At 38.8% G+C, this 14,500-nt stretch overlaps 1 protein-coding gene across 1 annotated transcript; it reads left to right on the top strand.

Moving 5' to 3' along the window:
• Positions 1-2,234: 2,234 nt before the first annotated feature.
• On the top strand, positions 2,235-12,600 carry zc3h12aa (zinc finger CCCH-type containing 12Aa; the record flags this gene model as incomplete). Its single annotated transcript, XM_082553142.1, has 5 exons — positions 2,235-2,608; positions 3,067-3,206; positions 6,245-6,479; positions 7,935-8,041; positions 9,624-12,600. 5 exons carry the CDS (start codon positions 2,235-2,237, stop codon positions 10,664-10,666), a joined length of 1,899 nt encoding a protein of 632 aa, XP_082409268.1. The 3' UTR covers positions 10,667-12,600.
• Between the last annotated feature and the right edge of the window lie 1,900 nt (positions 12,601-14,500).

Genomic DNA, 14,500 nt, shown 5'->3' with positions numbered 1-14,500 from the left:
AAATATAGTAGTAGTGGTAGGCTGCTTTTCTGCTTCAGGACCTGAATGACTTGCTGTAATTGATGGAACCATGAACTCTGCCTACTAGAAACTGCTGAAGGAAAATGTCCTGGGTTTGGGTTTTGAAGGATAATGAGCCAAAACACACAGAGTCCACCTCTAAATAGCTCAAAAAACAAAATGTAGGTTTTGGAGTGATCTAGTCAAATTTAGGGGTTATATCTGACTGAGATGCTCTGGCATGACCTTAAACTGAACATTCATTCTGGAAAATCCTCTAGTGTGAAGAAAAAAAATCAGTGATTTGAGCACATTACGTTTAGGGTCGATTGCTTTTTTTCCACATGTTCAACTGTAATTTCGTCATGCTTGCATAATGACAATATAGAGTATTTAATCTTGACTCCCAATACTATTCCGGGACCACGAGGGGGCGCCGTGTCCTATTTATTTAATTTGTCCTATCAACAATCATCCCATTGCCTACAACCATTAAAAAACGTATATATGGATCAATGCAATATATTTCTGTTTTGTAATTTAAAAAAAAAAAACTATGGCGAGACATTGCTTCTGTACAATATTAAACTATTAAAAATACACACGCATATATTGAATAAAGTGAATAACCATATAAACGTAAAATACTCAGAAAAAAAGGAAATTAACTAAAATGTGGAGACAAAATATTTCATAGATCAGTTTTACCTGTAATCACAGTTTCATAACATATAATCGTACTGACTTTGGTTTGGTGTCATTTTCCGATTTTGGCTCTAGACTGACTGGAAAAACAAATAAGCTCTATTTTTAGACGATATACAGTAAGAGTGCTGTGAGGTCGGGCTTATTGCGCATTGCCTAAAGGGGACACAGCAACTAGAAACGTGAGCTATTTGATACTCTTTGTGATATTTCAGACTTTCTTTCTTCTTGCTGCTGACAAATGGAAAAAAGAAAAAAAAACTTGAATACTACAGTGAGTGAGTGACAGCCAGCGGAAACAGGCACACCTTATCGTATCTCTCTTATATTCAAATGTTTTCATGGCTGTGCATGCATGCGCCTGGAGGAAGAGGAGAAGAAATCATTTCCAAGAGGGCGGTGCTACTGTATGAAGTAGGAACAGTGTCAAAGTTAAGAGTGCTTCCAAACATTAACTCGAACTTTAAGTGGCCTCTGCTGTTAAATAGAACAGAAGGAAACCGAGCAGGTAAGACGACGGCTCGCCTCTGCCGTGAGATTTGTTGACTGTAATGTGATCTGTCGATCGGGCTTAGCGGGGGAAATGTCCCGTTAGTAGCACGGCTAACTGAGCTCTTACCTGTGCCAGGTAAAGTCGGCGTATACAGTACAGGTAGAGGTACACTTTTCTGCCTTGTTTGTTTATTTGTGTGTAACATGGGCTATCGAAGAGTAGCCTACGTTACACAGAGCAGGGCAGGACTACTTTCTGATCTGCTGACTTGCGTAAAAAGAAAATGAGTAAGCGATCTAACTTTACAGTAGGATATGTTGCAACAGGCCTCTTACAGCCTGTAAGAACTAACTTGACACGTCTATCAAGAAGATATTAAAAATAAAAGTAATATTACTTGCTTAAAGTGCTTAATCTGGAAGCTGTCACCGTAATTTGCTATATGCAGCTGGAGACTGTCCATTGGGCGTCAGATATGTCTTGTTTCTTTGTTTCTTTTTTTACACTATAGTTCAAAAGACTACGAGAAGAGAGGAAGGAAGCGCATTTTCAATTAAAGCAGCAGGGTGTGCCAAAATATTGGCGTTATCCTTAAGAAATGACAGGTTGAAGAAGATTAATTCAGTTGAACTTGTCTAAATGTTTAATCCATTAATCACCATACTCCACTACTTTAGTAGCCTGTATAAATCTTTAACGATTACTTAATCTCACAAGGCGAAGTTGGTGGAATTGGTTTTGAGGTGTCAGTTCAGGGCTAAAAATCTTGTTGGGACACCAGAGTTTTTACAAACTTCAAATATGTAAGGCTGAATTTTGTTGAAGCATACATAAAACAAATTACAGAATATTGAGGTATGTAATGGCCACTGAAATGTGTATTATCATGTTTTATTTTACTCTTTGTAAAATTTCAGACTATATGAGCTACAACTCCTTTAGTAACTAATGGAATATCATATTTTTTTTAACCCAGTCCAAGTTGATGTAATTCACCTTCTATGCTCCTGAAAAAAAGAGGCTCAGATGCTTCAGGATGGACGAGGCTCTTCCCAGCCTGAGCTCAGTTTCAGACTCTCTGGAAGCAGACAGTGAGGAGTTCCAGCTCAGAGTGGACTTCTTCAGGAAGTTGGGTTACACCCCATCAGAGGTCATGGCTGCTTTGAGGAAACAGGGCTTAAGCACAGACACTAATGCGGTGCTAGGAGAGCTCGTTAGGAACAGAACCAGCAGTGTACCTTGCATTTCCAGCTCTGACAGTGACGAGAGGAGCACACGCCAAAACGACTCCCTGCAGCCTCCCAGTTGGGGTCTTGGGTCCTGCAAAAACACAACGCAGCTGTGGGACCAAAACAAACTGGACGAAGAATTGAGGCCTGTTGTTATTGACGGCAGCAATGTTGCCATGAGGTAATCCTGATGATACTTCCTGCTCTGTAGATTATCAGATTAAATCATAATCCATGAATGTCACAGCTGCTATGAACACTTTCTGAATAAGGACAGTTATTTTTCAAAGTCTTATTTAACTCTCTATTTTCCTACTATGTCGTGTGACTTGACTTTTTAAAGGAGGTGTTGACTGCACTGCCCGTGCATGTTTTAGCATGGACCGCTGAGACATTATGCAAATTCTAGATTCTCTACTCAGAATCCCCACCTTTTACCAGAAATTATGTGCAATATGTGACTTTAGGACTGGGTAATAGCCAGAGGGAAGATTCCTTTTAAGCAGCATTTGAAGACGTGGTGTTTACTCAGATCAGTGTAATTTGTTAAGCCTCCTTTTGACTATGAATTAGATTAGATTATTTTCGGTCAGATTAACTGAACCCATGTTATCTCTTATGCTTCTTTTTTTTTCACAGTCATGGCAACAAGGAAGTATTCTCATGCCAAGGGATTCAGCTGGCGGTGAACTTCTTCCTTGACAGAGGTCATACTAGCATTACTGTGTTCGTTCCCAGCTGGCGCAAAGAGCTGCCCAGAGCTGATGCTCCCCTGACAGGTGAGGATGGCAGAAATAAAGCAAAGCAGACAGATGTTTCTCATCAAGTAGACGGGACAAATTTCAGCCTAACATCCCTGTGAGGCGAAGTTAAATGAGGTTAATACTGGTGACACAAAAAGCAGTTTTCACACGGGGTGTGAATGACAAATAAGGTTTGATTCAAACAGAAATGAATCTGATATTATTTTCATGCTGGATGTTAGCACGACCATAAAGATGGAATTAGACCCTTAAGACTCACTAATTGCTGGAGGGGAAAAAACAAATGTGATGTGTGCATTGCTGACAAAATATTTTGATGTGCTTGTGTTCTCTTTGAGTCCAGGCCAATAAAGAACAGGTTTTGTATGTGTAAAAAGGCGTCCATTGTAAGCTGTCAATGAAAGAAATTCTTAGAATTGAAAATTCGTTGACTGCTTTTAGCAGTCAGTCTGGTTCTACCATCTGCTAATTTTCTCATTATTGGTTAGTTTAATGTTAGAGAAGACTAAAAGTTTATATTTTAGTCTCCTGGCAGCAGGCAAGACCAGTGAATCCAGGAGACTGAGAACCACACCTTCTGAACTGTCAGATAAGACAAAAGATACAAAAAATTCCCCTCCGGGCTCAGTGTGTGGCACATGCAATGGTTACAACATAAGCTGATCACTTCTGTTAAAGTGCCGACTATGTTAGCCTCTTAAAGTTTCAGTTTCTGTACAATGAGATAATATCTGCAGGGCATATCCTGCCGTAACCACACTGTAATCAGAATGTTTACCCATAGATTTAGAACAAAAAGTAGCTAAAATGGATATAAATCACTAAAGATGTTCTTAAATGGTAGCCTGATTGTTTTACTCAGAAGGTAACAAATTCTTACTGATAAGGAACTGAAACAAATGAAATAAGCCCACACAACTATTGTAACAGAGAGGTTGCCATTTATTCTAGTTTTTGCGTACAAGTCGTGCTAAGATGATATTTTTTTTCTTCCCCCACTCACGCTTTTTTCTTTGTTAATACAGAAACAAATACTGTATTATACAGTGAGTTTTAGAGGTGATTTTTTTTAAGCAAGAAATGAAAAACTTAGAAATTCTATCACATAATTCTGTATTCATGAATAATTCCCACATGAGCCAGGAGATATTACAGAAAAACTAATACATCTATGCAAAAAAAGTTAAGGTTGTGAAACAGGGTATTATTTAGTTGGCCAGCATAAAATATTTCCATACCAGGCCATGGCAAGAAAAAGTGGAAATACACTTAAATGAGTCACTCTGACTGTTTTTGGGTGGTTACAATATTGTAATCACAGACAGTCGTGTATAATAGAGTTCTAAATTTATCCCAACTGATTCACTTATGTCCGTGTATTTATAAAGCCCAGATGAATATAATGTCAGTGTATCTTTGTGTAAATATTACCACCTGCAGCACAACAACTAAATAAAAAGGATGGCACATCCTGGAGCATAAGCCTCTTGTTGCTCTCAAGAATTAATAGCTGTGCAGCCTGGGTGGAGCAATCCAAAGGTTCTTTTTTTCAATCTTTGAACAAGGAAGTAAAAATCACCATGTAGTTACTCGTGGGAAAGTCCCATCGGGAAGTAGAGATGGGGATTTTTTTTGTTTTTGTTTTTTTTTTGTGTGTTGTTTTTTTTTCCACACCTACCGTACTTGATGTTGTAGTTAACTACTGGTATCTATTTACAGTAAGTTGTTAAGTTTTGACAGAAGTTAGAAAAGTGCTTTTCTATCACATAAGGTTTTCTATCTTTTGTTCATCACACAGAGTTCAAGGTTCATTTCACTTACCCTTAACTTGTTTTGAAGCACTATCAATGTGTGTGTGTGTGTGTGTGTGTGTGTGCGCGTGTGTCTTTGTCGTGCATTTATTCACTCAGCTTGCACATAGCATGATCTAGAGTAATCTTAAGCTACCCCTCATTTCCTTATGTTCTAATTCCAAAAAATTTGTGGTCTTGAGCAATCATTCTCCAAGGTTTATGAAGGTTTTTCAAAGTTTTACTCTAGAAATTTTCTGCTAAAGCACGCAAAGTATATCTGAAAGTCGTGTCTTTAAGAAATAGGAAAAAATCCAGATCTGACACAGGCCCAGAGAGATGCATCTACTGTTCACTGAAGCCTCGTCAGAAATGGTTTCAATGAAATGGTGGCTGTCAAAAACCATTCGTAAGGAAATGAAACGGGGAGAAAAGGCTGAGGTATGCCAAAATACACAATACCTGGACTGAAAATCAGTGGCAACAGGTCTTATGGAGTGATGAATCTTGTTAGAATTTTTGGTTCTGTTCAGAAGAGATCAGGAGAAAGGTACAACAGTACATGTCTGCAGCCATCTGTAAAACATGGTGCAGGCTCTGTCATGGCTTTGGCCTGCATTTCATCCAGTGCTTTGTGGAAGTATGAACATAGAAAAGTGCTGTCAGAATCTTGATCAACCATGCAATAGCATCCCAGAGGTGTCTGATTGGCAGCAGCTTCATGTTTCAGCACGACAGTGATTCATAACACATTACCAAGTTTGCAAAGAAATACCTGGATAGAAAAGAAAAAAATAGAATGACCTCCCTAGGCCTAGAAATTCAATTCAATTTTAGTTTTATTTATATAGTGCCAAATTACAACAACAATTGTCTCAAGGCACTGAAATCAGCATTATGGAAGGAGTGTGGGATGCTCTTCACAGAGAAGGGAACAAAAGGCTGCCAACATCCAATAAAGAGCTTACTGGATGTTGGCAGCTTTTAAAAAGCCTGGAGAACTATTCCTGAAGACTACATAAAGAAATGACAAGAAAGCTTGCCTGAGAGAGTTGAAGCTCTTTCAAAGAATAAAGGCAAATATTAACTTTCAACCTTGTTAAAATTGTACAAACTTTGTTTTCACCTTGTGGTTTGGCATGCATCTTTCAATAAATCCACATCTTTTTAATGTGTCACAGTACAGTTGAATACACGAAATCATTTAATACAGCGTAAATTGTCAACTCTGGATCTGTAACTGATTACTGGTTGCACTTTCAGATCAACACATTCTGCTGGAGCTTGAAAAAAGGAAAATCGTTGTCTTTACTCCATCACGCCGTGTTGGGGGCAAGCGAGTGGTTTGCTATGATGACCGCTTTATTATCAAATTGGCGTATGAGTCCGATGGAATAATCGTATCCAATGACACCTACCGAGACCTCCAAGCAGAAAGACCTGAGTGGAAGAAATGCATTGAAGAGAGGCTGCTCATGTACTCCTTTGTGAATGACAAGTAAGCCTGTTCTTCTGTATGTGCCTGTGAAATACCACATTTTCCTTCATGGTGAATTTTCCAGAAAAAGAATTTGCAGCTTACAGCAGAGTTGTGGGGAGACCGGGGATAGTTGTAACGTGGGTCAGTTGTAACACTTCCAATTTCTCCAATCAGGGCTAAGTTTCAAATGATGTGACTCATCCTGTGCACGCCCAATTCAGTTCTGCTATCACATGTGAAAAATCAGCACATTTTGTCAAACACTGACAATTTAACATGAAAAAAAGTAATTTGTATGCCAAAAAGTAAGTTTTTCTACTTTATTTCAATTTCTAATAGCATTATCTGCTTTGCAGTTAAACTCATCAAACTTAAATTATGTTATTTGTATGTCTATGGGGATATATTCTGTGTAGGTCTTTAGTGCTAATGTTTTAGCCGTTGGCTAATGTTAGCTAGTTCATGGCTATAGGAGTCTGGGTCAGTTGTAACAGCAACAGTCTGGGTTAGTTGTAACAGCAACAGTCTGGGTTAGTTGTAACAATAATGCAGATGTTAAAACTTACCACACTATTACTTTAACTTATATTAAACAAGTTGGGGCAACGACATCAGCAGAGAGAGATTCACTGGTCACATTTGTATATGTGGTTAATGCCATTGGCAACACAATTCCTCCACTGTTTGTGTTCCCACACATACATTATGCAGACCACTGTGTCAGAGATGGACCAGTAGGAAGTACTGGTAGTGGAAATAAGTCAGGATGGGTGCAAGAAACAGATTTCCTCATCTTTCTGAAGCACTTTGCAAACCACACCAAGGTAAGCCATGATAAAAAGTAATTCAATTGCGATGCTGGTGAACAACTACATTTTTTCAGCTTCATTGTTATGTTCAAAATTGGTGCAAGAGTTGTAGGTTATAATGCCCACTGAGCCAATGAGGCCAAACTCAAGGAAGACCAACCAAAATTAATGAAATATTCAGTTGCAGAAAATTCCAGAATTTGTCTTTTTGGGGGGTTGGAATATGTTCAAAAGTTAGATTTCTGCATTCTGTCACACACACACACACATACACACACACACACACACACAGCTACATAAATGGCTCTAACTGCATTCATGTGTTGAATAAACAAAGATTACATGTTAATATTTTGTTAGTACCCTTATTTCATTGTGTTACATTTCACCCAGGGATATGTTACAACTAACCCAGACTATGGGGTTAATTGTAACATTTCACTCTTTGTGTTTGAGACCATACCATGCAATGGGTAATTGTGCTGCAGAGAAAATAGCTGCACTATTTAATAGCAGAGACATGTAAATACTTTGCATTACATTTTGAATCCACTACCTTAAAAGAACTCCAATTTACAGACAGAAATGTCAAAAATGTTACAACTATCCCCGGTCTCCCCTACAAGTGGATGAAGAACTCTACAATTTTTGTATTTTTCTACAGGTTCATGCCCCCAGATGACCCTTTGGGTCGCCACGGCCCCAGCCTTGACAATTTCCTTCGGAAAAAGCCTCGTCCTACGGAGCAAATGAGACAACTCTGTCCATACGGTAGGTACGATTAGCATATCGATCAGGAAGTGTTACCCTCTTCTGCAGCAGAGAATGTGCTGTCCACATTAGATCTCATCAACAAAAAATCTTTTTGCTTAGGGCTGCTCAATTAATCGAATTTTAATCACGATTACGATCTGGGCTTTCAACGATCATTAAAAACGACTGAGCCGATTATTAGCCCCTCCCTCGTGCTTTACTCTCGCGCTGCTCCGTGTGGCAAATCGAGCGCACCTCTCTGCATTTCGAACACGCATCACAACAATTAAGAGGACCCGAAGGAAGCTCGGAAAGCTAAGCAGAAGTTATTTGGAGAGGAGAGTGACTGCCGTTGGTTGAAAAGAGAGGTAAAAAAAAAAAAAAACTTCAGTGGTGTGGAAACATTATGGGTTCGTGGAGTCAGACGTGGATCAAGTAGACATAGTGTGTAAACTTTGCTATGGTGTCATAGCTGCACCACAGAGCAACACTACAAAGTTCACTAAACATAGATGTTTACATTTTTCATTTATTTTTTATATTGCAAACATTTGCACTGTTATCAGTATTTGCACACTATTTTATATTATTTTTTAAAGTCATTATTCAATACATTGTTATTGTTAACCCTTTAAATCCCTGTAGAACTGCAATAATTTGTTTTGCATATGAAACCGGAGGAGTTGTACTTACATCTTATGCCATCAGCTTGTCCTCGGTCCCGGTTTCCTTCCACATAAAGCTTTGCAAAAATTGCATAAAAAGCGCTTGCAGGAACAAAAACATAATATTCCAGAAACACTCTTTGCCGATCCGATCAGCTGTTCGTAACACTTCCCACAGTGAAACAGACGTCAGCGCGAACTGTCGCATGTTCGCCATTTCCTGTCCGAAACCGGAAGTGACGTCATTTTCGTGGAAAATGTAGTTTTTTACTTGTAGGCCTTAAAAGCCTATACTGGTGCTTTTATAAGTCATGTTTGACTTTTCTGAATAGTTTCTGGGATGCTTAGAACTCGAATTGCACTGCTGGAAATAGTTTATTTTGATGCACATGCTGTTTTCTTTGCAAATTTGCATCATAGGATTGTTTTTTGTTTTTCCTGCAGTATATAAAAATTGCTGTATCTCCAAAATAAAACTATGAAGAAACTCAAAATAAATTTCCTGTTGTTGTAAACTATTTTTTTGCAACTTTTTTGTATTTAAAGTTTTGAGGGATAAGCCTCTTAAATTTCCCCAAGTAGAAATATATATGTAAAAAAAACAAAAACGATTTTCAATTTTTTTGTAGTTTATTGCACTTTTTTGCAATTAATGTAATTACTATGGACTTAATGCATACATATTATTAAAATATGGGCTATAACAGTTGTATTGATGTATAGCAACTTGAAATGCTCCCAAAAATGGCACTACAGCATATAAAAAAATAATATAAGCTCTGGCGGACTTGGTTCTATGGTAGGTCTTAAAGGGTTAAATAAATATCGTCAAATAATCGAGATCTCAATTTCAGTGAAAATAATCGTGATTATCATTTTTGCCATAATCGAGCAGCCCTATTTTTGCTTATGTGTCTTATTTTTCTCCATCACAGAAAAAAAGTGCACGTATGGCATAAAGTGTAAGTTCTACCATCCTGAGCGGGTAAACCAACCCTATCTGTCTTTAGCTGATGAACTGAGAGAGAAAGCCCAGATTTCTACTGTAAAAGAAGAGAGAAATGCCAGTTTGTCACCCAGACAGCTTCAGTCTGATCCCGCACTTGCTCAAAATGCCTATTTTCATCCTCGAGACTCCAACAAAGAGCTCAAAAGAGATCAGCAGACTTCCTCACCACCTTATCACGTTAGTGAAAACAAGCTGCTGTACTGGGAGGATCCTAGACACAATCCAAATCACATGCCGTGTTCTGTAACAGGAACCCAGTGTCAGAAAGAGTGGCCTGGGTTGCACTTGATGCCAAATCATTACTATGCCAACATGTCTCAAGAGTACCTGGATTCAGGCCTTGGCTCATTTGAGAGTCAGTACTCTGATATTTCGCATTCCCTCCACAACTCAAAGATGCTCAGGCTGCAGTATCAGAGTGCTCCTCCTGGAGCCACAAATTCTCCCGTACATTTAGAGAAAAATAACATCAATCAGCCTTGCAAGTGCTGTTCTCATGCAATGCCCTCGACAGTTCACCAGCAATTTCATGGAAACATGGACTCTCAGGCACAACCCCAATACAGCGCCTATCACCCAAATGCCCTCACACCCACTGCTTCCCACCAGCGCAGCCTCCCCAGCCATTTCCAGTACAGTGGAGGCACCCATGTTCAGCAACATTACTGGTCAGATCCCTTTCAGGGGTTACCACAAGCCAGCAGACCAAATAGCCTCCCTTCTTCAACTCGTTCTTCACACTACCACAATTCTTGCTGCTCTAGCAACAGTCATCAGTACTATTCAAGGGGACAACAACCATCTTCTGCTGCATTTGACTCACAAAGGTTAGAACTCCGCAACAAGCTCAAAACTATCTTCAACCCACATCTGGTGGATACTGTCATGGAAATGTTTCCAAATCTGATGAATGCTGAGAAACTAGCTGCAGAGATACTGAAGCTGAAAGCCCAAAGAGATCTTTTCTGATTATTCTTCTTTCAGACCTGTCATTACTACTTGCCTTGACCTCAATATAGCATCCTTATCACCTTTTCAGAAGGTCGCATAGTGACTATAGCTGAGTCATTTAAAAACTAATTCTGTGCAATGTGCTATTATACTGTAAAAATGAAACGTTTTATTTATGAATGATTTAGTTAATCTGTTATAGGTTATATATTTTTTTTTATGACACTGGAGTCATATGTCTTTGTCATCCATGTTTTGGATAAAAAGTGCCTCTAGATGGAAAACGGTTACATTTATGCATATTTGTTTATGCATATTGCTTCAAAGTTAATTAGTTTTAAGTTCTCATGAAATAACCTGTTGCTGTACTATGTGCTACTTTTAATCTTAGTTTTTCAGAAACAGCCTGCAGACAAGTATTATCCTTTCAAGGGACAGTTGCAGTATACTAAAAAACACTGGCAGTCAGTCCAGAAAAGTACCCAGGCTTCCAAATATTATTGAAAGCAAAGTAGCTGAGATACCACAATAAAAGAAAAATGAAACGCTAATTATGTAGGTGAGCTATAAAAACCTTTATGAACTATGGATACAGCCACCATGACATAACCAACTGGTTTGGGAAGTCCCCTTTTTGAGAGCATTTTTGCTGTTGCTATCTTGTTTTTGTTTTTGTTTTTTAAACAAACATGACAAGTGAGGACGGAGAAAATGAGGACACCAAACGCTCATGCAATGGTAACTTGTCACACAAGTTACACAGAAGGTATTTTCAGCTGCTTTCTTATCACCACAGTAGATAGATCTGCATGTTTGACCTTCCTGATGTAACCAGTACTAGGAGTGCATTTACCCTGTGAGATTGGCTTTATGTCTCCTCTCCATCTCAGGCCAGAGAGCTTTTACATGTAAGGGTAACATGTTACCCTCAGAGCTACATCCTGCTCATCTACTTCACTGTAAAGACAACACCACAAAAAGACAGCTAAATAGAACTCCTGCATGCTGTCTCTGTCATTGCTCGTATGTTTAATAAATGTTTGCATCTATCCAACCTTCAGCATTTCGGAAATTACATCTTAAATGTGCAGGCTTAAGGTAGTCTTTGATCTAAAGAGGCATTGAGTCATCCACTTTACACCTCTGTCTGAGGTTTCCAAAATAAAGTTAATTGTTGAATTCGTTATCTGAATTTTTTCTATTGTGACTTTTGAGTTTTTGCATTAGAAAAGGCAACTGATGATGTCCTGCTGCATTTTTAAATTGTTTTTATTGGTCGGGAATTTTGTTTCTCCTTTATTAACCAGCTCAAACTTTAAACTTTCAAGAGTATTTCATCTGATATATCAATAATTTTGAAGTGTTCTTACCTGTCAGCATTTTGTTTCTGTCCTGATCTGGCATGAGAAAACCTGTAGTAGGTTACGTCACAGAGGGCATGTGTAAAGTCAGTAGTTTGATTTACGGCATACGCCTCTCCAAAGAGCGACTCTGTTGCTTTTAGTTCCCCACTTCTGAAATACCTTTGGTGTCCTTGCTCTGTGAGCTTCATAAGTAAATAGAAAAGTCATGTAGTCCACAAAGATAAGCTAACATTGCATGTTTTTGCCATACAGTGTAAATGCTGATCTTGCTAGGAAATTTAAACTGAACTTAAAAAAAGGCTTTGACCCAAGCAAAAGGAACTTGCTGATGTGTCATCATCATTTGTTCTGTAAACCTGAATCAGCTTCATGAATCATTCTCTGAATAAATGTCCCGATTAGTGTGTGTAGGAGAGACTACAGTATAACGTATAAAAATGACAGTTATGGAATTTAGTTCTCATAAATGATTTGTATTCTCTATTCTTATATTGGATCATTAACTTCAAATGTTTAGTGTTAGAACTCATTGTAAGAATATTTAGGAAATGCATTGTCACTACCTATTAAAGTCTATTGTAATAATAATATGTGTGAAGTCTATTACAACACAAATGGACGGGGATTAGCACTGTTGCGTGGAGAGCCAGCCAGTGGTTTAAATCCAGTTTCATGTTTCCCCATACCTGTGTGGGCTCTCTCTGGCTTCCTCCCACAGTCCAAAGACATGCATGTTGGTTTAATTGGTGATTCTAAATTGGCTATTGGTGTGAATGTAAGTGTGATTGGCTGTCTTTGCTGTCCACAGCTACCACTTTACACCCAATGAAAGACAGGATACGCTACAGCTCAACGGCGTTCACGAAATGGATTTGCAAAAGAAAATAAACAGCTGGTATGGGGTTAGTGGATTAATCCCAAACTAGTTCTTCGGGTTTATTTAATTCACTTGTAAATATCCCTCTGATGTTAATCAGAGACCAAACAACAGTGATCCTGATTGCCTCACAGATAGAATTGCTGCCAAACTGTCCTACTCAGTTTCACAAGAAACAGCGCAGCTCGTGTTGCAAGCCTGGACGAGAAACTGTTTTTTTCCCCCCAGTGACTGAGGGAAAGGTAAGGGTGTGTGTGTGTGTGTGTGTGTGTGTGTGTGTGTGTGTGTGTGTGTGTGTGTGTGTGTGTGTGTGTGTGTGTGTGTGTGTGTGTGTGAGAGAGAGAGCATGCTAAATACCTTTTTTGCCACTTGAACGATGCAGACATGATTTAAAACTAACTTATATTTAAAAACAAATGTTAAATGCAATCACACTTGTGTATAATAATAGGAAAGAAAGTAGATAACTAAGATCTTGCACTTCATGCATCACCAGTCCCTGCAGATGTAATTAGTCTCACTGGGAAAAGGCCTCATATCCGTACTGATGGTGGTACAAGGTGAGAGTTGTTTTTATATTAAGAGTCAACTTTTCCATTTGTCTCTATATTGTCCAGGTTGCAGGGACAGATCGTTTAGCTTAACTTCAAAGTCTATATGGAGCTTATTGGTTTCTCCAATGTAGCGCTCACCTTAACTAGTTTTACACGCTAATAAGGTAATTGTGAACTAATTAATTAAACAAAATGCTGCTGTTTTAAAGCAGCATGAACACTAGATTTATGTTAAAATAAAGGGAATCATCATTATGCTAATGCACATTGAAAATTATAACTGTTAACATGCTAATCGCTGTGGTTATTGGTATTATAATCATTGTGTGCAGGGTCAGTAGCTCACATGTAGCCTCACAGAGCTGCTAGCCTTCCAAAACCTCCATATGTAACCGTTTTGTGCAAATACACCAACCTTTCTCACACCCTAACTCTATGACTATATCCCTGAGAAATGTCCTTGTTATTTTTAAAGTTCACAGAGTTGCAGATATTACCCAACATGTCAATTCTTTGTTATCTAATGTTGTTTTGAGACTCGATGGACCACTTCTGTCTCTTGGCTTTTGATTCTTTTCTTTTTTTTGATAATTCAAAAATCTAAACTATGCCAACTATCCAGGAGGTGCAACAATAATATTTGTTTAATCAAGAAACACAGTTACCATTACCAGCTAGAGTGGGGTGTTACGGTTGAATGAATGTAAATATTTACTTTATATAACTTTACTTCTATAACTTGTGCAATGTTCGCACACATGTGTCCCATGTTTTACATGATGTGGGGGCATTCGAGGCTCAAGAGTTGGCAGTCTTGTAATCGGAAGGTTGTCGGTTCGAGCCCCGGCTCCGACAGTCTCGGTCCCCGTGTCCTTGGGCAAGACACTTCACCCGTTGCCTACTGGTGGTGGTCAGAGGGCCCGGTGGTGCCAGTGTCCGGCAGCCTCGCCTCTTTCAGTGCACCCCAGGGCAGCTGTGACTACAATGTAGCTTGCCATCACCAGTGTGTGAACATATGGATCACTAAATGTAGTGTAAAGCGCTTTGGGGTCCATAG

Source organism: Aulonocara stuartgranti (assembly GCF_965226115.1).
Source record: "Aulonocara stuartgranti genome assembly, chromosome: 11".
Taxonomy (NCBI): Eukaryota; Metazoa; Chordata; class Actinopteri; order Cichliformes; family Cichlidae; genus Aulonocara; species Aulonocara stuartgranti.
The sequence above is the reverse complement of the archived record's forward strand: the minus strand, read 5'-3'. Positions and strand labels throughout refer to the sequence as shown.